The sequence below is a fragment of the Ahaetulla prasina genome, chromosome 12, assembly GCF_028640845.1.
Source record: "Ahaetulla prasina isolate Xishuangbanna chromosome 12, ASM2864084v1, whole genome shotgun sequence".
Taxonomy (NCBI): Eukaryota; Metazoa; Chordata; class Lepidosauria; order Squamata; family Colubridae; genus Ahaetulla; species Ahaetulla prasina.
This window is the reverse complement of record NC_080550.1, coordinates 25786299-25814287: the sequence shown is the minus strand read 5'-3', so window position 1 is coordinate 25814287 and position 27989 is coordinate 25786299. Positions and strand designations below refer to the sequence as shown.

General features: G+C 43.1%; 1 protein-coding gene across 1 annotated transcript in view; it reads right to left on the bottom strand.

The window, feature by feature from the left end:
• Positions 1-27989, bottom strand: part of LOC131184418 (hydrocephalus-inducing protein homolog) — a 64068-nt gene that overhangs the window by 624 nt on the left and 35455 nt on the right. The window contains exons 23-33 of the mRNA XM_058155651.1: positions 27087-27308; positions 25055-25224; positions 24209-24407; positions 23343-23501; positions 21940-22220; positions 14837-15056; positions 5765-5977; positions 4679-4842; positions 2998-3148; positions 2342-2572; positions 40-264 (exon numbers count right to left, since the gene is read on the bottom strand). Of these exons, the coding sequence (XP_058011634.1) occupies positions 40-264; positions 2342-2572; positions 2998-3148; positions 4679-4842; positions 5765-5977; positions 14837-15056; positions 21940-22220; positions 23343-23501; positions 24209-24407; positions 25055-25224; positions 27087-27308 (2235 nt within the window). The remainder of the gene's footprint in view (positions 1-39; positions 265-2341; positions 2573-2997; positions 3149-4678; positions 4843-5764; positions 5978-14836; positions 15057-21939; positions 22221-23342; positions 23502-24208; positions 24408-25054; positions 25225-27086; positions 27309-27989) is intronic.

The following is a 27989-nucleotide window of genomic DNA, read 5'->3' as shown; positions in this document are numbered from 1 at the left end:
CTTCGCCCGGCAGGTCCAAGGGCCGCCCTGCCGGCTCACCTTGGTGGAATACTCCGTCTTCTGGCGGGTGTAGTTGACGATCTTGGCCACCAAGCTCTGGCTGCTGCCCAGCATGGCAGAGAAAGTGAGGGGCTTCTCTGGGCGGGCCGGCCTGGCCTTCAGGATCAGATCGTACTGGAAAGAGCCCAGGTCGCTGCTGTTGAGAGCCAGGCGCCCGCTGGTTTCCCCGGGCCTCATGGGCAGGAACTCGAAGACCAGCGTTCCCTGGCGAGGCAGGAAATGGCTCTCTGTCAAGGGGCCAGGAGGAGAGGGTCCCGGGCCCTCCCGTCTGCACCCCACCCCCCCGGGGACCAAGAGGAGGAGGAGGAACCACAGGACGGAGGGGAACCGGGGCGCAGAAGGGATGGGAGAGCTGTCGTGTCCCACTCCTCCGCTGACGGCCGGGTCAGGGAAATCCGAATCAGGCTTGCCTCTGCAGCTCTGCCCAAAGTCCTAGCAAAGTCCTCAGAGCAGGCAGGAGACCAGTAAGTGACTTCAGCAAGATATGTTTAGACTTTGCCTGACTCGGAGACTGCCAGAAAGCAGATCCTTTATATAGGCCATGGGGTGTGGCTCCATGACTCAGCACTCATTAAGGCCTGCCCCTCCCTTCCTTCTGTTGCCTCCACCTATCCAGTCTTCTGATGCGAGGGTCACTCCAATCAGCAGCTGTTGGAAATAAACTTTCCTCAGGCTCACATGCTGTGGAGGAGGGGGAGGGGTCTAGCTGCTCGGTTTGCCTGGGCATGGAGCCAGGGCTGGGGCCGGGGGGTGCTCCCTCCTCTGCAGCCTGCTTGGGCATGGAGCCAGGGCTGGGGCCGGGAGGACATTCTTCAGCGTTCGGAAGCAGATAAGCAGACCCCGGCTGCGGTGAGAGCGGGCAAGACACAACAAGAGCCAAACACAAAGAGGGAAAGCCAGGTGGGCTCTGAATTCGCAACACCTAGAAGAGGAAGGCAGGTATGGGGTCCTCACGGCTAATGAATTAATTAGAATCACATTTTCTGATCATTTAGCTGTGCAGTTAGTTGGCCACTCAATGTGTTGTATTAACCAAAATGTGTTAATACAACAGCTCGCCACTGTGTGAAGTATGACAGGCCACAGCAGGGGCAGCAAAAACCACCCATGTTGCTGCCTCATATTTCCTCCCCCCCCCACAATTGGTTAAGAGGGGCCCACAAGGGAAAGGGAGCTGTTTTCTCCAGCGGCCTCAACTAGGGGCCCACTGAAGGTCAGAGGAGCAGGGAAACATTTTTGAACAGAAAAAAGAAGAATGTTGAAAAAGTAGAGCATGAGAAGGAGCCCTGAGAAGACACTAGCTTGCCCTGTGAGGGACTGTGTGTGCAAAGTTCAGTTTGGCAAAGAGGGCCAGAGAGAAAGGCACTTGGGGGTAGCAAATTCAGGTCTTATTACATGAAATCTTTAGAGATTCTAATCCTCAAATTATGACCAAAGAACATGGTCTGTGGCTAAGACATATAATTGACCCTGAACCAATGCAGGATCTCTTCCATCAGTTTCATGTGGATGTTAAACAAAAGGGGAAAGCATCAAAGCTCTGCAGCCCGCAAGTGAGGGAAAGATGGAGTCCACTTCTCTCCACCTGTCCTGTGGGTCTTGAAGCACCCACATGGAAAGGAGGAGAATCGCCACATTCCCCACTCCCTTGCAGGGTACTGTGACTGATGGTAGTAAAAAGCTGCTACATCAAGAACTCTCTGACAAACAGAGACAAAAAGGACAACTATAAAAAAGGGAAAAGATAACTAAAACTGACTATCAGCAAATAGCCTGAATCTGCAAGGAAGGAGTCAGGAAGGCTTAAGGTTCAGAATGAACTAAGTCTTGCAACAAATGTCAAGAATAACAAAAAAGTTTCAATATACAGGGAATAAGAAACATTTTCAAGGAAAGATAAAAGACTATTGGGGCACTGCCAAAGATCACTAGTGCTGTCTCTGTACTATATGCTGGCCTGAGACCTCACTGGAATGGCTCCAGATAATCTACTTCCTCTGGACCATTGCTTGACCACCCTCTCTACACTGGACAGAAATTGTCCAGGATTGTTGCATCCAATAACGGCTTCTTGGAGAGGGCACATACTTCGGCCTTCTTCAGAGGTAAGGCTTCTGTGGTATCACTGCAAGAGGTGGAAGGAAGAAAGAGGAAAGGATCGAACAAAAGCCAGGAAAGGAAACTCAAAGTTTCTCAAAGAATGGAAATGAAAGGCAAGCAGGAAGTCAGGGTAGAAGGTGCTGAGGGTCTGCTGAATTCTGGGGCCTGGCAGGTTGTGTACCTCAGACTGAGCAGGGACCGTGAACTGAGGAGGCAGGTTGATGTCTGGCACCTTGCAGTCTGTATTGAAGGACACCTGGTAGTGCAGCGGGTTTTCCACCTTGACCGAGGAGGAGGTGCTTTGCCGGACAGCTGTGGTCAACTCGAGGGTGCCTAGTGGGCCACATGGGGTGGCCTTAAACGTGATCAGATAGAATACGAACTCCTGGGTCGTCTCATTGCGGAAGGTGATCTGAAATGACAGAAGAGTCTTGAGAACCATCTAATCAAGCAGCCCTAGTTGTCCTGTTGGAGGCCATGCAAGACCGGGCAGATTGAAGACGAAAGGCCTCCGGCATCCAGGCTGACCCTCCTGCCTGCCTCTGCTACTGAGAGGCCTTTGAGTGGAAGGCAGGGAGCATCCCTGAAACAATTCTGAGGTCTTAGCAGTCCTGCTTGGTCAGACTACCAAAAAAAAAAAAAAAAGGTGCAAAAGGCAGGATATTTCTTCTCACATTCTTGTGAAAAGCAATGACCAAATAATTGTCACCATAAAATTGTATTTAAGTTTCTGAATCCAATTGTGCCAAAGGTTCAGCAGGACAAGCAAAGAGATGCTCCTTATACAGAGATGCTCCGGCTCAAGAAAAAGCCTGAGAAGCTGCCGGGGCTCTTTACCTTGGTGGTGTACATGCCCTCTTTGTAAGAGAAGAAGGTGAGCTTATGGTCCTTCTTAGTGGAGGCTGGCACTTCAATGTAGTCCAGAGTTTTCAGGGTGGTTGTGACTTCCAGTTTTTCTGGCTTTATCATGTCAACCGTTACCCGAAACCTAGTCAGAAAAGGGAGCCGTTCAGTTCCCAGCCCTTCAGGTCAACCCCATCCAGTTTTTCCACCCCTGTGCTTTTTCTACTAAATAAAAACAACCACAGCTACCCTTCTGTAGAATTGCCAGTTTTTTCAGTTTTCAGATGGATTGATAGAACCAGTTCTCTAATTTATCCCCCAATCTTCTGCTAAAAATAGTACTCAAGGCGATTAACAAGAAAGAAAAAACAGTTATTGTGATGCAGGTAGTTAAAATAATTAGAAACCTAGTTAAGAAAATATATCTCAATTGCAACATTAAGCTCAGAATGTAATCCTGGACCCTGAATGACAGGAGAAGCAGAATTTTCTCCCTGCGCACAGGTTGACTCCCTGTTCCCTCAACTGCCTTTGAACTACCCAGGAACAGGCAGGCCTTGTTTAGCAGCCACTAAACACTCGGCGACCATTCATAGATAGGTTGGCACTGAATGGTCCTCAAAGTTCTAGCTCTCCCAGTACCCCTGTGGTCATGTGATTGTGAACTGGGCACTTGGCAACTGGCTTGCGCTTAACAATAATTGCAGTGTCCTTTAGTCACACAATCGCCATTTGCAATGTTCGCTGCCATCTTCCAACAAGCAAAATCAATGGAGAAGCCAGCAGGAGGTGATCCCATAATGTTGGTGAGATCATGTGATGCTGCACTTCCCGACTGAATTGCTTAATGAAGGAATTCCTGGGCCCCAATTACTGTCATTAGCCAAGGATTACATGTATCTTGGATTATGGCTCAAATCGTCGCCCTTCTTGGATCTGTTATCCAGTTATTTGTAGTCGGCCTGAATTTCAAAATATATTTCAAAACATCTTTCCCAGCAATTTAATGTAGAGGGGGCATTATATGAAATTTAATAAATAGTAATAATAATAACATTCTTATTAAATTCTTATTTTCACAAGAGAGAAAAGATCCTAGTGATGCCTTACAGAATTTGAAAGAAAAGGTGGAGTTATTGTGACGTAACCTTCCTTCCAAACAAAGGTTAGCAAGGAGAGACTTTTTTCTTTTTGGATTATTTGCTTCCAGTCCATCTGCTTACACTCCCCATGAATGGCGTCTCCATGTTCTGACCCAGCCAGGCAGTCATACCCATTGACACTCATGAAAGCTTTTTCTATTATAACAGTGCTTCATTAGCAACATATTTTCTCTGCAAAGGGGCACAGAGAGCAGGCAAGATAAGACAAGCTAACTTTAGGGCTCTTAGGGATTTATTTATTTTATTTATATCCCACCTTCATTATTTTTACAAATAACTCAAGGCACCAAACACCACTTTCCTGTTTTTGGTAGAACCTCGGATCAATGGCTAGATAAGACAATGGGGGCCTCAAACGACCAAAGGAAAATTGGGGGTGCAAACTGTAACACCCATTGAAACTTGTGGGCTCCTGTGTGATTGCAGCCTCCTCCTCCCCGCTTTGTCTCAGGTTTTCCTCTGCTGCCTGGAGGGAAATAGCCAACCCTGCCCAGCCCATTTTTCACATTTGCCTTTGCAGCTTGTTCAACCAGTTGGTGATGGGAAGCAGTTCCGTGTAGGATGTTTTGCACGGAATTTCCCTCATGATATTCCCAGCTGACTTGGGAGGCTCAGCAGTGCCTTGCAGGAGGTAAAGCAGTCCTGTTCCATCTGGGAGGGGGAAGAAGACGGAGCCCTGGAGAAAAGAGGAGCGTTTCAGGCAACATTTCTTCACTGATTCAAGCCATCCCCAACTGAGATGGTCACATCTCCCATGATAGAGGCTACGCAGGAGAGTTTTAGGAGAACGATCTCTCTCGACCTGCTTTTGCAAGAGTTCTGAAGAGTCAAATTAGCTAAGACAAGCATTCTCTGACCATGTGGTGGGCAGCTGTGATGTGCTGCTTCTCCAAATGGTTGACTCAATTAAGCTTCTCCAGGACAAGTATGGTGGACCTAGGGCCAGACAGCAGAAAACTTTGGGGTGATCCTGCTCGTAAACAGCTAACCAAATCCACTGCTTTAAACACTATTAGGTAGCTAAGGCTAAATCGGAGCACTGGGATCTCCAAAGCATAGCTAGTCTAACTGGACAAGACACTGCAGGCCTTCCACTATGGAGAGTTTGGGAAATACCTCAAGAAGGGCCAGGAACCCCTTCCCTCCCATGGGCTGTTGTGGGGCCCACCCATGGTAGTTCTTTGCCCTGGATTCAGCCTCTCTACCTTCACTACATCTGGCCTTTTCTGCACGTTAGTTCTCAGCTTATTGTGGTTCACCCTCTACTTGAAAGAGGTATGAACTTTCCATCTAAGTTACAGCACTAGTTGAACAGCACTGAAGAACCACAACAAAAATATAGGGGCCAAAAATGCTGCTTTGTAGGATCTGTAGTAGCAGCAACCACAGAATTACTTTCTGTTCAAGCCAAGAACTAGCTTGGATGCACAAAAGGCTCCAGGCTTTTGTGGGCAGTGTTGAGCTAATAAAATGGCAATTGAATGTACAAAACAATGCAAGGATCCTTCTTTGCATACAACATACCTAATCCAGCCCAGTTTCTGAGGCCCCCAGCCCCCCCATCTTTCCCCTCCTTTTGCTGTTTGTTTCTGGGATACCTGGTCCTTTTTGTTTTCTACATTCATAGCCAGAGGCCTGTATGTGACTTCATAGGGCTTGTTCTGCTGGTGGGCTTCCACCCTGACGTACTCTGGCCCTTTCCACTGCTCTCCCTCAATAATGGGCCGCAACATCCATGGTTGGTTAGTCTTGTTGGATAGCATGATGGTCTGTGTCTGCTTTCCACGCACCTGGCATATGAAATTCACCACCTGTAAGAAATTGTGGAAGAGCCATGTTAGTTTAGGGTAGTCAGAAATCAGGAGGAGTCTGATACATTTTAAAGTCACTTTTACTAAAAGACGAGCACTAAAAATATTTCTGAATTTTCTTTACAAGGAAGAATCCCTTCTCTTCATTCAGTCCACTGTTGGGGGACTTAACATGCTAAGTTGGTTTGCTAGAGGTGCAGACCTTTCCTTCCTTAAAAATTTCACCAGACAAATCATTGGCCCAAAATAAGAGGATGGAGAGGACCTCCCCTCTGAAGATACCAAGAAAAAAGGAGCCAGAGTGATCCAGAGAGACCGCCGCCCTTCCCATCTCTGCACTAGAGCTGTATAGGTGTTTTTTAAAAATCTCCCCTTCACGACTTCCTGGTTGGCTCCGTTGGCAATGGAGGTGATCTTTCTGGTCACCAACCTCTGGATCATGTTGGACTGCTAAGACAGCGACAATCAGCTGTCCAGCAGTTCGGAAATCCCCCTCTTCGGGAGAAGAAGCGGTGGTGAGCAAAAAGAAGCAGAGGTAGAGCTTCCCTAGAGCTCCTGGAAGATACCAGGGGGCTCGAAGGGTTAAGCCCCCTCAGAACTTCAAAGTGCTCCAGATCTGAGGCTTTTTTCCTGCTCCGGCAGACCTAATTGCCGCGACCAACTTCCGGGACCAATTTTAACTTAAAGAAGATAATACCGGACTGAACAGAAACAGGAGAGCTCTAATTATAAAAGCAAGTAATCAATCAATTCCCTGTTATTTTTTTTTTAAGTTTTGGATTTGACTTCAAAGTGAAAATGGCGATCGTTCTTTAATGAGCTACGCAGTTGAAAACGAAAGTGTTACAATTCTCTGTCTGTTGTTTATTGCTGAAGGCCAGCTGGAAATTTTTTTTAAACATTGTAATGAGAAGGGAGAAGAGCTCAAGATACTGAGACTGATTTAAAAAAAAAAAAGACTTAAAAGGTTTATACGTAATATTAGCCGGGACCAATTTTAACTTAAAGAAGATAATACCGGACTGAACAGAAACAGGAGAGCTCTAATTATAAAAGCAAGTAATCAATCAATTCCCTGTTATTTTTTTTTTAAGTTTTGGATTTGACTTCAAAGTGAAAATGGCGATCGTTCTTTAATGAGCTACACAGTTGAAAACGAAAGTGTTACAAGTCTCACTGTCTGTTGTTTATTGCTGAAGGCCAGCTGGAAATTTTTTTTTTAAACATTGTAATGAGAAGGGAGAAGAGATACTGAGACTGGGGAAAAAAAAGACTTAAAAGGTTTATACGTAATATTAAGTTAAAGAGAAATTTTAAGAGATGGCAGCAAAACAATTAAAGTCAACTGCTACAAAAACCCCAGGAACATTAACACTGGGAGTCTCTCCAGCACATACAGCAGATACAAAATCACTAAATTTGGAAGCACTTCAGGATAACCTGAAAGAATTTATGAAAGAATCTCTTAACGATGCTATGAATTGGCAAACTTCCCAGATAGAGGATAAGTTTAAATTAATTACAAATTGTACTATGATGCAGTTGTTTTAACTTTAATTTCTGATTGGATTAATTTAACAGAGGAAAGGATTTTGAATATAGAAGGTTATGGTTTGTTATATGGATGGCACGCATATGTAATATATGACAAGAAAATTGATAAGACATTTAAGAATAATATGGTCAGAAGTGCGTTGTTGAGGATTTGGAAAAAATATCAATATAAGTTAGATGGAAAGATACCAATATGGACCATCCCCAGACATATGATAGAGAATATAAATATATTACAAAAAATGGAAGTTATCACTTACAAAGAGCTTTTGACTATGGAAAAAGGGGAATTACAGTTAAAATCTAGGGAGAAATTGAGGGATGAAGGAAGAAATTATACATGGTTCCAGTATGGACAATTGCAATCTAGATGGAAAATAGATCAGAAAATTGGTATAAGGCAAAGTGATGATAATCTGGTAAAACAAATAAAAGATCAAGGTCAACAGCATATAAAGAGATTATATAATGTATTGGTTGAAATTGATTCAGAAATGGAGTTGGTTAAAGATTGTATGGTAAAATGGGCACAAAATTTTCAACAACCTATAATGTTAGAAACATGGGAAAAATTTGGGTGAGGAATGTTAAATTTACGCAAGCACAAAATTTAAGAGAAAATTTTATAAAATGTTTTATAGATGGCATTTAGATCCTAAAAAACTGTCATGTATGTATCCAAATGTGAAAGCAAAATGTTGGAGATGTGATTGTGAGGATGCTACCTATTATCATATATGGTGGACTTGCAAAAAAGTTAAAGCCTTTTGGATTAAAATATGGTGGATTATGCAGAACATTTTGAAAAGAAGATCAAGTTTGTTCCACAGTTCTTTTATTAGGAATAATCTCAGATTGCACTGTTATAGAGACAAAACTGATTCTGAATTTAATAACTGCTGCAAGATTATTGATTGCACAATATTGGAAGAAAGAAGACTTACCTACAATTGGAGAATGGATTAGTAAAGTATCAAATTTAGCAGAAATGGCAAAAATTTCTGCCTACTTGAAAGACTGTACACAAGAAAAATATATTTTGGAATGGAGGAAGTGGATTGATTATATTCAAAATAAGTATCAGATTAAAATATCAATTAGTTTTTGAGTGAAGTTAGGAATTATTATGTATTAGTTTAAGAAAGAAGGGAATTGATAGTGTGATGGTGTGAAATGGAATATGTTTTATGTTATATTTTAGATTATGTTTGTTAGTTACAATACCCTGTATTCTGTTCTGGGGAGTCTCGGGGAAGGAGGCGGGGAAGGGGAAGACTATAAATTGATTGGTTGCCATTGTACAGGAATAATGGTAGAATTAAACAAGTTGGAATGGTGTAATGTCGGGACTGCTCGGCAAACACTCCCGAAGGGAAAGGGTAAGGAAAGAGGAGTAAAGAAGGAAGAAAGTAGGTAGGTAGGTGGGTAGGGAGGAAAGAAGGGAGGGAGAAGAAAGGATAGGAGGAGGAGAAGAAGGAGAAGATAGAGGGTTAAAAAAAATAAAAAAAGGGAAAAAAAAGAAAAAAAAAATCTCCCCTTCACAAACAATGCTCTTTTATTACTTGAGATTAATAATTTCACTGGAAATGGACTGGGCTGACTATTTTTGTGATTTCAGAACATGGAGGAAGAATAAGGAGAAAATCTAGTGGAAATAATGGCAGAGTAATATTGGCAAACATTGGTGAGATATTCAGAGTCAATACCAGATATGTGGCAACACATAAACTTCCTAGAGAAGTCCGTGTGAGATTTACAAAAAAAGCAATGAAGGCAGAAGTTTTACAAAGAGCGAGAGATGAACCTTTAAAATACAAGGAGAAGGAAATTGTAGTATTAAAACAGTTTCCAAGAAGAGTAAGATAAATAAGGAGAGAATACCAGTTTTTAACAAGACAACTAATCAAGCACGGAGTAAACTTCAGATGGTTGATTCCAAAGGAATATTGGTGACCTGGATGGAGCAAAGACATAGACTGGACTCCAAAGAGAAAGCAGAACAATTTTATGAGCAATATTTTGGAATGCAAGAGGAAATAAGAATAAGTGATGAGCCAAGATGATGACAAGAAGGGATGGAAGAGAAGAGCATGCAAAAAAAAAAAAAGATGAAAGAGACCGGGAGGAAATCACGATGAGAGAGGGAGCAAGAGTAAAAAAACCAAGAGCGACAAGAACAACTAGAACAACAACACCTATCTACAAATAACTCTGGAAGAAGAACTTAAATTAATGCCAATCAATATAAATGGACTGAATTCAGTAATAAAAAGGAAAATGATTTTCCATAGACTATATAAATTAAAATTGGACATAATTTGCAAGAAGTACATATAAAAAAACAACATAAGAATATTAGAATACCCTAAAATTGGGAAGCTATGTACCGCTTTATCACTACAAAAGAAAAGAGGAATAGCTTTATATATAAAAGAAACAATAAACGCTAAACAAGTTTTTACAGATGAGGAAGGCAAAATTTTGATGGTGGACATAATGATGAACAAACTGATAATTTTTGTAGCAATATACGCACCAAACATCAACCAAGAGGATTTTTACAGAAAACTTCATAATAAAATAACAGAACTTGAGTATGAAAACATTTGTATTCTGGGAGATTTTAATGCAATTGGGAATGCAGAAAAGGACTATAAAACTAGAAAAGTAAATAAAAAAGCAAAGAAAGCACTTCCTAAAGCCTTTTCAAGAATGGTGGAAGAATGAGCTATTCAAGATGTTTGGTGAGAAATGCATCCCAAAGAAAACCAATATTCATTCTACTCAAACAGACATATGGCTTGGTCAAGGATAGACATGATATGGATCAGGGGTCTCCAACCTTGGTCCCTTTAAGACTTGTGGACTTCAACTCCCAGAGTCCCTCAGCCAGCAAAGCTCTGGGAGTTGAAGTCCACAAGTCTTAAAGGGACCAAGGTTGGAGACTCCTGATATGGATGACAGCAGAACTGAAAGAAATAAGTATTGAAACAAGCAATTGGGCAAATCATAACCCAATAAAAGTTATATGGAAAGGACAAAAAAGATTATTGAAATGGACATTGAACCAAGAAATATTTAAAAAAAAGGAATGTATTCAATTTATGGGAAGAGAACTAGATTTTTTCTTCAAAGAGAATAGAAAAGAAGAAACATCATTATAAAGTGTATGGGACACAGCCAAAGCGTACATTAGAGGATTAGTCATAACATATGGAGGAAAGAAAACAGAATCAAAGAATATTAGAAGAAGAATATAAGACATTAGAGTTAGAATTACAAAAAGATCCACAAAAAAGGAAATAAAGAATCAAATGGACTTAATGAAACATAAAATGAGATTAATAGACAAAGAAGAATTAAAATGGAAAACTAAAAGTGTTAAACAAAACCTTTTTGAAAATGTTAACAAACCAGGAAGATGGCTGATGTGTAAGTTAAAAAAAGAAAAAGAAAGAAAGAAATTGATAGACAAATTAATGGACAATGAAGGAGAAATTCATTACCAAAATGAAGAGAAAAAGAAAGTGATTCAAAACTATTATAAGAAGCTATATGAGCAAGAGTCAATATCAGAAGAGAGAATAAAACAATATTTGGAAAAAGCGGAAATACCCAAGATACCTGAAACAGTTAAAACAGCACTAAATGAAAGTATGTCTATGATGGAGTTAACAAAAGCAATTAAGAGGCAATAAAATGGGAAGATACTTGGACCAGATGGTCTACCAGCTGAACTATATAAAGAATTCCAAGAAACCTTGAGCAAACCAATGTTGGAACTATTTAATGAACTTTTGTTAGAGGCAAAGGTACCAAATTCATGGATGGAAGCATACCCTCATAACGAAAGAAGAAGCAGACTAACAACAAATAAAAAACTACAGACCAATATCCTTGTTAAATACAGACCATAAAATATTTGCATCAATAATTGCAGAAAGACTAAAACAGTTTTTAAACCAATTCATACATCCAGATCAAAATGTTTTTTTTTTACCTAAGAGACAAATTAAAGATAACAGAATAATTCTGAACACCTTGGAGTATTCTGAAGCACATCCAGACAAGCAAATGGAATTGATCTTCTTAGATGCACAAAAAGCGTTTGACAATGTGAATTGGCAATTTATGCTAGCACAGTTAAAAAATGGATTTTGGGAAGAGATTTGTTAAAATGATTAAGGCGATATACAAACCACATAAGTGATAGTAAATGGAGATATGACAGAAAGTAAGTATTAAGAAAGGCACAAGACAAGGATGTCCACTTTCTCCATTATTGCTTATATTGACATTGGAAGTACTAAATAGAAATATTAGACAAGATACAGAGATAAAAGGCATGGGGTTTAAAAGGGAACAATATAAATTACAGGCGTTTGCAGATGATTTAGCCTTCATTCTGGAAGATCCATTAAAAACAGGACCTAAATTAATAAAAAAAATAGAAGAATGTGGAGAAGTGGCAGGTCTGAAAATAAATAAAGAGAAAACTAAGATTTTAGTTAAAAATCTCACGGAAAAGAAAAAAATTAGTAAAAAGTGTAGACATTCAGATAGCAAAGGAAGTTAAATACTTAGGGATCCATCTGACAGCAAAATGTGTAACAATTAAGGAATAAGTTGTTGAAGCAAATCCAAGTAGATCTGGAAAAGTGGAAGAATCTGCAATTATCTCTGGTAGGAAGAGTAGCAACAATTAAAATGAATATATTGCCAAGATTACCTATTTCAGACAATTCCGATAAAACTGGAAAAGAAATATTTTGAGGAACTTATCAAAATAATACATAAGTATATTTGGCAAGGGAAAAAAGCAAGAATTGGTTTGAAAATGACGCAAGACGTAAGAAGTAGAGGAGGTTTTGGACTACCAAACTGGGAATTGTACTATCAGGCTGCAGTTTTAGCATGGATGAAAGATTGAGAAATATAAGATAATTGACTTTGGAAGAACATGATTTACAACTGGGGTGGCATGCATTTTTACGGTATGGGAAAAACAAGATACATGGATATTTTCAGAGACACTATATAAGGAATGCATTATTACTGGTGTGGGAGAAAATTAAAGAACATTATTTGTGGATACCGGTTTGGCTTTCAACGATAGAAGCATTGATTCACTCAAATAGTATTAATGTGGGAAATATTGTCAGATATAAAGATATTTTAAATGAAGATGGGGACTTAAAACAAAAGAAGAAATGAGTGAGCAAGGGATCGATATAACATGGTATTCACATGTGCAGGTACAGTCTAGATATGAGAAGTTAAATTACAGGGCTTTTACAAAGAATTAACCAAGTTAGATAAAATCTTAACAGGAACAGAAGCGAGGGTAATAAAGAAACTATAATTACCTATTGGGTATAAAATTGGAAGAGGAGCAAGTGAAAGAGACTGATAGCATGGGTGAAAAACTTTGGTTATACAATAGAATTAGATAAATGGGAGAAATTGTGGGATAGGAATTATAAATTAACGATGTCAACTGCATATAAAGAGAATTTGTATAAGATGTTTTACAGATAGTATTTACCATCGGTGAGGTTGACAAAGATTTTTAAAGATAAATCAGCTAAACGTTGGAAGTGTCACCAACTACTTGGATATGTGAAGAAGCAAAGAAGTACTGGACAAAAAATAAGACATGGTTGGAAGAGATGATACAACAACATATTGAGTTGAAACCAGAAATATTTCTGTTAGGACTTTTACCGGAAACTTATAATAAAGAGAATGTATATTTAATTATTCATGAATTAACTGCAGCTAGAATTGTATTTGCACATTGGAAAAATGGAGAGATTCCTATTGAAGAGAAGGTGATAAGGAAAATATTAGAATGTGCAGAAATGAACAGATTAACGTTAGCAAGGAGAAAGAACAAACTTGAATATATGACATGAAAAGTATTTTATCAATAGTTGGGGAATAAAAATGCAGTTTGGAAATGAAGACGACCAAAAATAACTAGAAAATATATTAAGAGATATAAATAAGATGAAAATTTTTACTATATGTATGAAGAGAATAATGATATTTGATGTCAATATGGTATTATTACTAAAAGATACGAAGAAGAAAATGGAGAGTTTTACAATATTTAAATGTTTAATATAATAATGTTAACATGAATGTAAAAGATGTGATAAATGAGGAATGATGTAGCACAGAGAAGTTTGTACCCAGACGATACACTGCATAAGGAAAGATGTTTTATCTTTAAAAAAACTATAAACTATAAAAAAAGTTTTATCTTTGTTTTTAAAAAATAAAAAACTGTTTTAAAAAGAGAGGGTAAATGGAGAGGAGATTGCCTTGAAAAGAAATTCAGCAACTGCCGTATAAATTTCATATTGACTCAGCTAAACAAGAGGGAATGAGGGAAAAACCCCAAGATTGCTACACCTTGGTTCTCTTTGCTGTAAGAGGCAATCAAGAGGATTTCTGTCAGGTTTTCAAAAGTAACAATCAAGGAGTTTATGCAGTGTGTGTTTCTGACTGGGCCTTCAAAAGGCTTCCAACCCCATCCTGTTTCTGTAGGTATCTCAAATACTTTTAGCTCAGCTTGAGATACACTTACAGCCCCTGCCAGTTCTATGCTCTAAGCAGGCCTCTGGAATCTGTGGGGCCCCAGGTGCAATGCTGAAAATCAACTTGAGGCCGAGTCCCAGTCTTCACTTTTCAACTCACCTTCTCTTAAGAAAATTCAAGATTGATCATTGAAGGAACCAAAGAGGTATCTATGGCTTATAGATGCCATTTTGAGAGAAACATCGGGACTAATGAGCAGTAAACAAATGCACAAAACTTCGTATTTCAATGTCCTGTTCTGGAGAGTTTGTACAGTATTATTAAAACCAAAAGCAACACTACCTGACCCACGTCCCTCTTCTTGACCACCTCCTCTTCAAGGAGGAAGAATGGTTGATGAGTTTGTCCCCTCATGGCATAAAGACTGAGAAGGCTCCAGCCCTCCTGTGGCCACTGCAGCTATAGACTCAAGATATTCCCAACTCCGGCACAGAGGCGCCCTCCACATCGAAGGTTGAGGTATGCAGATAGGCTATGAGGTGAGTATTTGACTTTGAAGAGGCTGCATCAGAGACTAAGTAGATGGAGAGAAACCATCTCTTGTTTTAATCTCTGTTCTGATGGCTCCTTTTGCTAAGCTTCCTGTAACTTGACTTACATTACATTCAGGTGCCAGGAGTGGCCCATTTACACCTTATACTCGATTTGGACCATTCTTGCTTTTGCCCAGGTATTCCCAACTCAAGGTGCCCCACCAATCACCTCTTTGATAGGTGAGACGCTCACACACGATCCACTCAGTGTGAGCCTCACTGGTTCTCCGCCTTGGATGTGACATGGGAGGTTTTCATAGCAGATGTCCTGACTCTGCTCACAAGGGTGAAAGGTCACTTCAAAGGGGACACTTGTTCCTGGAGAAATGTAACCTTCTGTGGGTTTGATGGAGAAGTCTGGTCTGAAGCGTTTGGTATCCCATCGGAAGCTTTGAAAGAAAAGGAAAATGGTTCCCCTCAGGTGTTATGCACATTCAAGAAACTGTGAATGGGTTAAGACTGGTGGTGTGTCTGCGCCCCCCGAGCCGGGCCCCCTGCCAGAAAGTGACTCGGAAAGTGAGGGGGAAGGGCCATCAGGACTTACCTCTGGAGCACCGGCTTCCCTGGCTCAGCTCCAGGAGCCAGAGGCAGGCCAGGTGGAGGAGATAATGAGGCCTCCATCCCCTGACTCTTTCCCCCCCAGGCCACGCCTCCAGATCCAGCTGATGGCAATCAGGCCTGGCTGGACCCTAGGTTTCGTAGGCAGGAGAGGCGGGAACAACAGAAGCAGGGGTGGGGCAGGCCTAGGAAGTGCTGAGTCATGGAGCCACACCCCACAGGATATAAAAGCAGCAAGGACTGCTATACCACTTCATGGCGATTAAATCAACTGCTTAGAGGGAGAGAACTAGAGCTGAAGTCCTGTTTGTTCCTGGTTTCCTAGCTGACTCCTCGGCATCAAGAGAGATAACAGAGACACTTGGCAGACGCTTGCTAGCTTGCTGCCAGAGCTGATAGTTGCTGGCTAATTAAGTCATCGCCCGTCTCTCCCAGACTGAGGAGGGGGACAGAACAACTGGGGTCCCCAAACTTGGCAACTTTATGAGTTGTGGACTCCCAGAATTCCTCAGCCAGCCAGCCAGCTTCCTCTGCCTTCTTCGCCCCCACCCCCCATGCATTGCAAAATGTCAGCAAATTTTGGGAACGGGGAGTGGGGGGAGTAAGTGGCATTAGAGGGCAGATGCTGAGAAAGCTGCAAGAGAAGGGCTCCTAGCAATGCCACAGTCCTGTGGAAGTGATTTGCCCTCTCCCAAGATTCCCCACTCTAGCAAAGCAGGGATTTCTGGTGGCTTCTTGTGAAAGCATTGATGGGCTCTGATGGGGCAACTTGTTTGAGATTAACCAAATTTGGCACCAGCATCTGCCGTGCAAGGATCTAGAATAACTTAGAGTAGAAATGACACCTTGCCTAGCAGGCAAACTTGCATTAGGATAATGTAAGGCTTGCGGTTTCCATTTGTTAAAACTGAATGTGTGTCTCTTCCTTCTAAGTATCATCACACCAATCAGAAATTCCTCAAAGCCCACATTTATATACTCCAAATCAATCAAATAACACACCAGAAGCCATTCAATCCCCTAGCTAAAATCTGAGCTTCTCCAAATGTTCAGAAAAATAGTGTTTTAACCAATTTCTGAAAAATCATGCAAAAACTCCACCTAACCCAAAATTTGTGTAGGCAACGGACAGCCATTGAGAGACCCCCAAGACCTAATGCAAGAGGAAAGGTCTTCATTGCAGCTGGTCAGCTGACAGGGGCAGGGTGGAAAGAGAACAAGAGCCCCAGTCATGTTGCTCTTGGCCACCCATCATTGGCTCTTTGAAATGGACCCAGCATTGGAGGTTGCTGCAGTTTGGGCCTTATCCTGCTAGGAAGGCTCCTACACTCCCTCCTTTGGCATCCTTTCTTTAATGATTCTGTCCCACCATTTCTTCAATAGGAGCTGTTAACTAGTGGAAGAGATTGCCACATGAAATAGTGAGTTCTCCTTCATTAGAAGTTACAAAAGCTGAATGATCATCTGTAGGATCAAGGGAGATCTTCAGCTCTTTTCTTGTAAAGCCTGGTTTCCATATCCTTCAACATGATAATCTACTGAAGTACTCCAGTCTCTCATTGGTCTTTTGGAAATGTCATCATACCCAGGACCAAAACCAGGACGCTGAATAGTGGCTGACTATGACCGAAAAGAATGGAGCAATTACTTCCTTATTTGGTCTTTTGTACTCCAAGAAAAATGTGCTCTTTTAGCTATTGACTCAAACCTATCTAGTAGCTTTTTGATTCTGCTATCTTTTATCTGTAGGTAGTTAGAATAGAATAGGATAGAATAGAATAGAATAGAATAGAATAGAATAGAATAGAATAGAATAGAATAGAATAGAATAGAATAGAATAGAATAGAATAGATGTGGTATCTTGATGAACTTTTCTTTTCTTTTATGTACACTGAGAGCATATGCACCAAGACAAATTCCTTGTGTGTCCAATCACACTTGGCCAATAAAATTCTATTCTATTCTATTCTATTCTATTTAACATAACCAGTAGATATCAATCACTGTACTGATATGTTAGGATCCAAGGGAAGTAAGCAAAATTTATAAATCTCATAAATATGCTGAGTGTCATGTCGCAACTCAAAAGTCTGAAATCATTCTGTTGGTTAGCATTTTGGTGCAGATTGCAAGAAATAATTCCTAATCCACAGAAGAAATCCACCTCTGGCATATTTTGAACCAAATCAAAGGCCTTTTTTGCATTTAATGAAACACATTGATCAAGTGTGAAGGATAGCCTTGGATATTTGCAATCTCTGCAGGATCCAATCTGCATCGGTCACTGGGACCACAGATTTAGTCTTCTGAGCTTTTGGACTTGTGTTGGAGCCCATTTTCAGGGAGCTTCCCCAAGGATGGGTTCCAGTATGAAAGCTCAGAAGACTAAATCTCTGGTTCTGGTGACCAACACAGATTGGATCATGCAACATTATTTTGGGATATGTATCCCTCCCTCCCTCCCTCCCATCCTTCCTTCATTATTAAATGTGTTTGCTGCCCATCTCATCATGGAACTACTCTCAGCAGCTTACAACAGTAGAACATTAATTTTATTATTATTATTATTATTATTATTATTATTATTATCATTATCATTATTATTATTATTATTATTAATTAGATTTTTATACCGCCCTTCTCCTGAAGGACTCAGGGCGGTTTACAGCCAGAATAAAAAACAATAACAATGTACAATTAAAACAAAATTAAAAAACTTATTATATAATTGGCCGAAATTTAAAAACTTTTAAAACCTAAAAACCCTTAAAACTCATCTAAAAAATTTAGAATCTAAAAAATTTAAAATTTAAGCCAGCCCCGCGCGAGTAAATAAATACGTTTTCAACTCGCGGCGAAAAGTCCGAAGGTCAAGCAATTGGTGCAAGCCAGGGGGAAGTTCGTTCCAGAGGGTAGGAGCCCCCACAGAGAAGGATCTTCCCCTGGGGGCCTCCAGCCGACATTGCTTGGCGGACGGCACCCTGAGAAGTCCCTCTCTGTGTGAGTGTACGGGTCAGTGGGAGGCGTGAGGTAACAGTAGGCGGTCCCATAAGTACCCAGGCCCTAAGCCATGGAGCGCTTTAAAGGTAGTAACCAAAACCTTAAAGTGCACCCGAAAGACCACAGGCAGCCAGTGCAGCCTGCGCAGGAGTGGTGTTACATGGGAGCCGCGTGCGGCTCCCTCTATCACCCGCGCAGCTGCATTCTGAACTAGCTGAAGCCTCCGAGTGCACTTCAAGGGGAGCCCCATGTAGAGAGCATTGCAAGAATCCAAGCGAGAGGTAACAAGAGCATGAGTGACCGTGCATAAGGCATCCCGATCAAGGAAGGGGCGCAACTGGTAAACCAGGCGAACCTGGTGAAAAGCTCTCCTGGAGACGGCCGTCAAATGATCTTCGAATGACAGCCGTCCATCCAGGAGAACACCCAAGTTGCGTACCCTTTCCATTGGGGCCAATGACTCGCCCCCAACAGTCAGCTGCGGCTGCAGCTGGCTGTATCGGGGTGCTGGCATCCACAGCCACTCCGTCTTGGAGGGATTGAGCTTGAGTCTGTTTCTCCCCATCCAGACCCGTACAGCTTCCAAGCACTGGGACAGCACTTCAACAGCTTCGTTGGGGTGGCCCGGGGTGAAGTACAGCTGCGTGTCATCAGTGTACAGTTGGTATCTCACCCCAAAGCCACTGATGATCTCACCCAGCGGCTTCATATAGATGTTGAACAGGAGAGGCGAGAGAATCGACCCCTGTGGCACCCCACAAGTAAGGCGCCTCGCGGTCGACCTCTGCCCCCCTGTCAACACCGTCTGCGACCGGTCAGAGAGATAGGAGGAGAACCACCGGTAAACGGTGCCTCCCACTCCCAGACCCTCCAACCGGTGCAGCAGGATACCATGGTCGATGGTATCAAAAGCCGCTGAGAGATCTAATAGGACCAGGGCAGAGGAACAACCCCTGTCTCTGGCCCTCCAGAGATCATCCACCAATGCGACCAAAGCTGTCTCCGTACTATATCCGGGTCGGAAGCCGACTGGAACGTTAAAAATGTAAATATCAATAGTAAACAATGAAGCAATAAAAATAATAAAAATGCAGCAATATGAATTAAAAGATGGGCGGGGACAGAGCATCATGTGCAGGGGGGGAGGTGGGACCTGCTATTAGTCTATACCAAAAGGCTGTGGTGTGGCTCAGGCTGTAAGAAGCCTGTTATTATTGCCTGCAATTACTGCAGGTTCTAGTCCCACCAGGTCCAAGGTTGACTCAGCCTTCCATCCTTTATAAGGTAGGTAAAATGAGGACCCAGATTGTTTTGGGGCAATAAGTTGACTTTGTAAATATACAAATAGAATGAGACTATTGCCTTACACACTGTAAGCCGCCCTGAGTCTTCGGAGAAGGGCGGGATATAAATGTAAACAAAAAAAAATTAAAAAAAATACCAATATAGCAATACATAACAATAAATCATCTGATTCTTGATTATTTTTGATAAACCCTGACTGGGAATAGTGAATTATACTTGATAAGTATACTTGGGGGGATGGAGTGAAAACTAAGGTTGGGAATAGGCCCTTTCCCCACCCACCCACCACTACCGCAGAGGAAGCCATCCAACCGTTGAAGGACACTAAGCAAAATGAGAGAGCCAAAGCCACAGCTGAGCAGCTCCCAGGAATTCCCCAAAAAATACCAAGACCTAGCAGGGGTATTTAGCGAAGAGGAATGTAGCATCCTCCCCTCCCACCACCCCACAGACTGTGCTCCAGAGAGTTTGTGCCGGGGGTGAAATTACCCAAGCCGAAAATGTACTCCACGACCCTCAAAGACATGAAGGGACTAAGGGAATACATCGACATGAATCTAGCCACTGGATTCATACAACCAGCCAATTCCAGGGTGGCCGCTCCAGTTCTCTTCAAAGAGAAAAAAGATGGGTCAATGAGGCTATGCATGTATTTTATGGGAATAATCGCTGTCTGTGTAGAAAACATGTACCCACTCCCACTCATGAAAGTGCTGCTGACCCACCTAGCAAAGGAAAAAGTATTTAGCAAGCTAGACCTGCAAAAGGCATACTACCGGGTATGAATCAAGGAAGGGGATGAGTGGAAAATAGCCTTCAATTGTCCCCTAGAAAGTTTCCAGTTTAAAGTGATGTTGTTTGGTCTCCAAGGAGTCCCTGCTGTGTTCATGCAGCTAATCAATGAGGTGCTGCATGAGCACCTATACAGAGGAGTCCAATCTATTTAGATGACATTCTTATTTTTTTGGAAACCCTAGAACAGTGGTAGTCAACCTGGTCCCTACCGCCCACTAGTGGGTGTTCCAGCTTTCATGGTGGGCAGTAGGGGTTTTCTCCGATACTGAAGCACTTTTCTTTTTTTTAATTTAATTGACTTTTTTTAAAAAATGCATAGCATTATTTAAAAACATTTTCAGCACCATTGCTTCTGCCTGCCACCTGGTTGGCTATGAGTTATTGGTCCCATTCAGCAAAATCCCTAGGTCAAATGGTGTCTGGGCAAATGGGCAGGGATAATACTTCAATACACCACCGACAATACATCTACCATTCAAAAAGACCTTGATCATCTAACCGCTTGGTCTAAAACTTGGCAACTCCAAATCTCAACCAGCAAATGCTCAGTCTTACATATTGGAAAAAGAACCCAAACACTAAGTACATGCTTGATGGACATTACCTTACAGATGACCACCACCCAGTTAAAGACCTTGGAGTTTTTATATCAAATGATCTAAGTGCCAAAGCCCACTGCAACTACATAGAAAAAAAGGCTCTAAGAGTTGTAAACCTAATCTTTTCCAAAAACACTACACTACTAACCAGAGCATATAAAACATTTGCTAGGCCAATTCTAGAATACAGCTCGCTTGTCTGGAACCCACACCACATTTCTGACATTAATACAATTGAACGTGTCCAGAAATATTTTACAAGAAGAATTCTCCACTCCTCTGAAAACAACAAAATACCTTATCCCACCAGACTTGAAATCCTAGGCTTAGAAAATTTAGAATTCCGTCACCTTCGACAAGACCTAAGTTAAACTCATAGAATCATCTATTGTAATGTCCTTCCGGTTAAAGACTACTTCAGCTTTAATTGCAATAATACAAGAGCAACCAATAGATTTAAATTTAATGTCAACCGCTTTAATCTAGATTGCAGAAAATATGACTTCTGTAACAGAATCATCAGTGCTTGGAACACATTACCCGACTCTGTGGTCTCTTCCCATAATCCCAAAAGCTTTAACCAAAAACTTTCTACTATTGACCTCAACCCATTCCTAAGAGGACCATAAGGGGCGTGCATAAGAGCACAAACGTGCCTACTGTTCCTGTCCTATTGTTTTTCTTTTTCTTCTTATATGTATATGCTTATACTTCCTTATATTTCCTTATATATATGTTTATATACTGTATAATCTTTTTGTGTGATGCCTATATATATTGTTGTGGCAAATAAATAAATAAATAAATAAAACAATGGCAAAGGCGGAGGGCCAGGGGCCCACTGGCCGTGGAGAATAGCCAGGGAAAGGCCAGTGGAAGAAGAAAGCTGGCTGTGAATTGGCTGAGGCAGTTGGCTGAGGGTGTGGCCAATGGTCAGTGCCTAAATGTTCCATTCCAGACCAGGAGGGGCGCAAGAGCCAGTGAAGAAGCCCCTGATAGGGCTGGCTGGCTTACCCCACTCCGAGATCTCCAGAGTTCTGCATCACGACGCGCCGAGAAGCCTGGCTCCGCAGCACCACAGCTCCAAAAGGGATGTGATCCTGGTCCAGGTGGACTTCAATGCCCTGGCAGCAGCCTTGCACAATGAATAGGGAGTGCAGGACCCCCTGGCATTCGAGCAGAACCTCCTCGGAGAAGGGCAGGATACGACTCTTCGGACTGAATGTCACCTCCACGTGACAGGTGCCCCCCTGGGGCTTCAAGGTAATTTCACCACTGGGAGACATAGTGAGCACCTGTCCAAAGACACCCAGTGGAAAAGTCTTACCTGATGCAGGATGCTCCTCTCCTGCAAAGAGTCTCAACTGGCTAATCTTGCGTACAGCAGTACAGGCAGATGTTCGACTCGAGAGACGTTTTCAGTGGGGAGAGGTAGCTGGTCTTCCTCCAGATGCATGAACAATGGTCAGGCTCCAGCCAAGTTCTGAGTTTGGCCTCTGCTGATGCCCCAGAGATCAGGAGGCCCACCAGGGGTGATATGCTCCCAGTTCGGACTGGATCGGCCAATCCGGTAGCAATGGCAGTGCGTGGTTCGGAGAACTGGTAGCAAGAATCCCTGCCTCCCCCATGCCCAGCTGAGCCACGTAATTGCCAGAGCCTTTTTTTTTTTACCTTTAAAAGCAATTTTTACAACCTATTTGGCCAAATAGGTTGTAAAAAATGCTTTTAAAAGTTAAAAAGAAAGATTGCGCGCCACCGCTGATCACCTCCTCCACATGCGCTGTTCTATTTACCCCGTGCCTCCTTTTGGCGTGCAATGCACGCACGCGCACCTCACATGTGGTGCATGGTGCGCACTGTGCATGCACGCGCAGCGCACATGCACAGCCAGAGAACCGGAAGTAAACTGGTTCAGATTTCACCACTGAGGCCCACCATGCACTGCTCACCCAGCATTCTGCTCCTCCTCCTTTCCCCACAGAAAGTGGAACTTTACATGCAGATTTTTATCCCGTGGGAGCCCCACCCGCAGTTCTACCAAAGTCAAGAGTGGCAGCAGCAAGCAGGGGAGGTCAGTGGGGCAGACCAGCTTTCTCAGGAAGCTGCTTCCAATCAAGCTGCACTAGTAACTTGACCACTGCTTCCCTGGCTGGGCTCACCCTCTTGGTCTTCAGATCTGCCTCTGCCCCCGGGCACTCTCTCTCGTTGGCCAGCCAAATGGGAAGGCCCTTCCCTGCTCCAGGAAGGCCTCGGCTCCAAGCCGTATAATGCCCTTCATCCAGGAGCCTCTATTTCTTGGCAATGTCTGAAGTTGGAGAGCAGGAACAGCCCTTTGACTCCCCTGGGGCAGGAGTGCCCACCGGCCACTCCCCTGCTGAGGCCCTCCTGGGCACCATCTCAGAAGGGATAAGTCCTACCTTTGCTTCCTGCAACTCCGGGATAGAAGCCACAAAACTTAGGCTGAACGCGACAAAGATAACACTGTTGTTCACTAGTGTGACTCCCTTCTTCACAACGTGCCCTGGAGGAACAGCTCCAAATTTCAGCACTTTCTGGGGAGGCTCCACAACGTCTATCTATGTGTGGGAAACAGACAGGACTAAGGAAGAGAAGAAGTGGGGGGCAAGGGGGGAGGGGAGGAGATGAGACGGCTGAACCAGGGAGGGAAGGGCTCAATGGTGTCCTGCCCTGCGCCGCTGCCTGTCGCACTCAGGGTGGGGTCCTGATGTGCTGATTTGGTCCAGCTTTCTTTCTTTCTTTCTTTCTTTCTTTCTTATTCTTTCTCTCCTTTCTCTCCTTCCTTCCTTCCTTCCTTCCTTCCTTCCTTTTTTTTTTTGAAACATCACTGCACAATATCAGCAACACTCTGAAAAAGCTTTCTAGGCCCAAATGTTGATGCTTTGAGCTGGCCAGATTACTCAGAGACAGCTGCAAATTATTCTTCAGAAGTCCTAAATCTCCTTCTTTAAAAAAAAAAAAAATTTCAAGCTCCAATTTCAAATCATGAATGTGCAAGCTCTTTTCAGTTGTGTGCATAGAAGATCAGGACCATTTTGCACCACCACCACCACCCTTATCTTTAGGTGACTATGGTGAGGGCAAGGAGCAGCTCCTAAAAACCGAGCTCCTTGCTTTCAGTTCAGACTTCTCAAAACTGTAGGAGCAACCAGGCAGGAGGTGCAGAAACCCCTCGCCCACAGAAGTGGCACCCTGAGCAGCAGGTTGTGAACCCTGAATCTCACTCTCTATCTCCCTATTCTTCTAGGAATCTGCCTATTCTCACCTTCATCTCAATGCCCTTCCCAAAGAGCTCTACAGTCCGCTGTAAGATCCCATTTATTTCAAAGGTGACGATTTCATGGTAGGAAATGGCTTCTCGGGGATAGAAGCTGATGGGAATCTCCACCTTTTCTCCGGGACTTAGAGCTTCAGAATGGAAACCGATCTCAAGGTAGGCTGTGTTGGTGAACAAGCACTCCACACTTTGAAGAGACGAGAAGAAGATGGTTAATTGGCTTTGCAAATTGTATTGGGAACACCTGACTTCCTTGTGTTGCCATCAGAGTTTCCAAAACTAACAAATCTAAATAAACCAGCATTTAATCCCATGTGTGTTAAAATTAGGTTTATTTCCCCAGAAGTGATTTGTCCTGCATTTATGACTTCAAAATCTCACTGATCCCTTCCCAAATTGGCTGATTCCAAGAGGAGAAAGGGGTTGAGACTGTGGAAAGACAAGGAGCCTGCTGGTTTTTAATCCAGCACCTTCCAATCTTGCAAGTTCCTGGCACCTCCAGGGCTCTTGCGATGCAAGAGCAGAAGCCAGTGCAGCCAATGGATTTAGGCCCCAGGGTGCCATTTGGGAAATAAGAGCCTCAAGGGGGAGAAAGCTGACAGAGGGCCCGAACTTTGGAATGGGAGGACTCCTGGATGTTGTTACGTGGAAAACTTTTAATGCATTGGCTTTGTAATCCTTTGCAATAAAACCACTTTGTGTTTGTTTGGGAATGTCGATGGACAGACGGATGGGAGTGAGTGAGTTTTGAGTTCATTCTTGATGTGCATTCTCCTCACACATCAACCTACTGCTCCATCCCACCGGTTCTCACCTCAAGAGGCTGCAACTCACCTAGCTTTCCTGCTGTCTTTATTAGTGATCACCAAGATTCTCTTGGAAATGGGCATCCCAGCTTGGTATAAAAAGCAGTTGCCAAAGTCCACTCTGAGGGACGAGAAATGGATACTGGGAGCCAACACTGAGCCTCGCAAAACACATGTAAATGTAGGGCCGTGGCTTATCTATGAAAGAAGGAAGACATGGTCTCAGCAGAGCAGAGGACCTGGCCTTCTTCAAAGAGGCTTTATCATTTACTTTGCCATCACTGACAATTTATGAATACTATTACGAATACTACTAAATTTATGAATACTACTAAAGGTGATAAAATGCTGTACAATCAGGCAGAAATGTACTAACAAGGGCGATCAGAGCAGCAAAAAGAAGCTACTCTGAAAAGCTAAAGAATCAGTTCTCAACAAATGAACCAGCAAACATGTGGAAAACTAATAAAAATATCATCGGCTACGGCAAATCTCCTTCCCAGGCTGAAGGAAAGCAACTCCTGGCAGTTGACCTGAATGAGTTTTACTGTAGGCTTAAAAGGAAACTACAGCCACCTATCTCCACAACCCCCATCTCAGACACACCAACAACAGCCAAGCCTTCTACAACTGACCCCATCCCATTGGGCTAACAACCCTAGTGATCACAGAAAAGGAAGTGCAGGACCTATTTCACAGACAAAAGCCAGGAAAAGCTCCAGGCCCAGACAAGATAACTCCTTCTTGCTTAAAAGTCTGTGCTGACCAATTGGCCCCCATCTTCACCCATATCTTCAATAAATCACTAGAGATGTGCTATGTTCCTTCTTGCTTCAAACGCTCTACCATCATCCCAGTGCCGAAGAAGCCCACCATCAAGGAACTGAATGACTACAGACCAGTTGCTTTAACATCTGTAGTCATGAAAACCTTTGAAAGGCTAGTGCTTTCCTACCTGAAAACCATCACGGATCCGCTGTTAGACCCCTTGCAAATTGCATACCGAGCAAATAGATCAACAGATGATGCTGTTAATATGGCTCTGCACTACATCCTACAACTCTTGAGTCTCCAAAGATCTATGCAAGGGTCCTCTTTGTAGACTTTAGTTCAGCATTCAATACCATCATTCCAGACACTCTTCTAACTAAGCTTAACCAGCTACAGGTACATGAACAGACTTGTAAGTGGATCACAAGCTTCCTAACAAACAGGAAGCAGCAGGTGAAGCTAAGCAGGATCACATCAGATACCTGTACAATTAGCACAGGGGCCCCACAAGACTGTGTGCTCTCCCCACTTCTCTTCTCTCTGTATACCAATGACTGCATCTCCAACGATCCATCTGTTAAACTACTGAAGTTCGCAGATGACACAACAGTGATTGGTCTCATTCGAGAATGATGAATCTGCATACAGATGGGACTTATTTCATAGTTGATGCAGTCAAACAGAGCATTACTATTTTATATGCCACTTTTTCTCCATGGCATCTTCTTGGTATCACAGAGGGACCCAGTATGTCCATAAGTATAAGTGAGCTTGTAAATGATGTACCGTAATTGTTATATTGATGTAAACTGCTATAAGTTTACTTTGAACGCAATAACTGCAAAATAGAAATATATTAAAAAAACCAGCTGGATTTAGCTGGGAGCAAGTCTCGTTAAAGACCAATGGGGCTGAGTAAATGAGGATAGACCTGGGACCATGTCTAGATAGAGTTTCCCCAGGCTGGACTTCAGCCAGGGATTTTTTCTCCTTATTTTTATACCTTCTTCTTTTTCATATACAACTCAAGGCAGCAAACCTACCCTGCTCCTTTCTGCTCCTCTTTTCCCCATAAGAGCACTATGACCTGGTCATTCAGCATCAAAGTTGGATCTAGCAGCATAAATGGCTGTCCTCCCATTCCAACCAGTATTCCTGCTGGCGGAGAGTGCTTCCTTCCTCCTTGAGCCAGGTTCCTCTGCCTGGAACTGGTGCTAGACATCCAGGGCTTCATGATACAGCAATGGGCAACAGAAGCCTTCTGGCAAAGAGGACCCCTGTGCTCCTACCTGCAGCTTGAGTTCGACGTCTTTGAAGGTGAAGGCCTTCCGCGGCTGGAAGGAGAGCTTGGCCTCCACCCGCTCTCCAGCCTCCACAGTGCCACTCTCTGGGGAGAGGGCAAAATACTGCTGGAACTTCTTGGCATTGCGGAACTCCCAGGAAAAGATGAAGTTGAATTTGCCAGTGTTGAGGATGGAGAAGTTGCACTCTGCGTAATCGTTGACTTGCATCTGTCCAGAGCAGAGAGAAGGCAGTCAGTCGCTTCCTCCCCTCCCTCCAGCTGGAATTCCAAGCCAAGTCTGCCCGCCTCTCTTCAAAGCTGGCCCTGCCTTGCATTGCCTCCTTCACCACCCTTGTCTTCCAAGGCAGGTGGGCTCCTCACTGCCCATCAGCACCTGGCCAGACTTCATGGTACAGCAGCTCCCAGCCACAGGCCCCGAGAATGGAAGGATGCTCCACACCCAGAGAGAGAGTGGCCCCAAAGAAAAGCCCAGGGGGTCTGCAGCTGGGGTTCCCATGGAGGGAATTCCAGTGCAGCCCCTCCGGTATCGGGAGCTCAGCGCTTCTGCCTCCACCCTCCAGGGATGTTCCTGTGAAATGCCATATTTCGTGAGGCCCTCAGAATCTGCATCCCCCCTCTCCCAAGTACACAGGGATGCCTTCCCACCTTCCACCGCAATTCCAGCAGGATGGAAGGAGAGGATGTAAGGGGACTTGTAATTAGACTCCACACCAAGTTGGGTTTTAATAGTAGAAACAATCATACAGAAAAACCAACTCTCCTTTCTAGATCTCTGTCAGGTAAGGAGGAAATGGTCCCTGTGGTACCCAAGGTAGCCATTGCCCCTTCCTTCAGCCTCCACCACCATCACAAACACAAGGACCTACAGAAAAGCTGACATCTTCAGCAA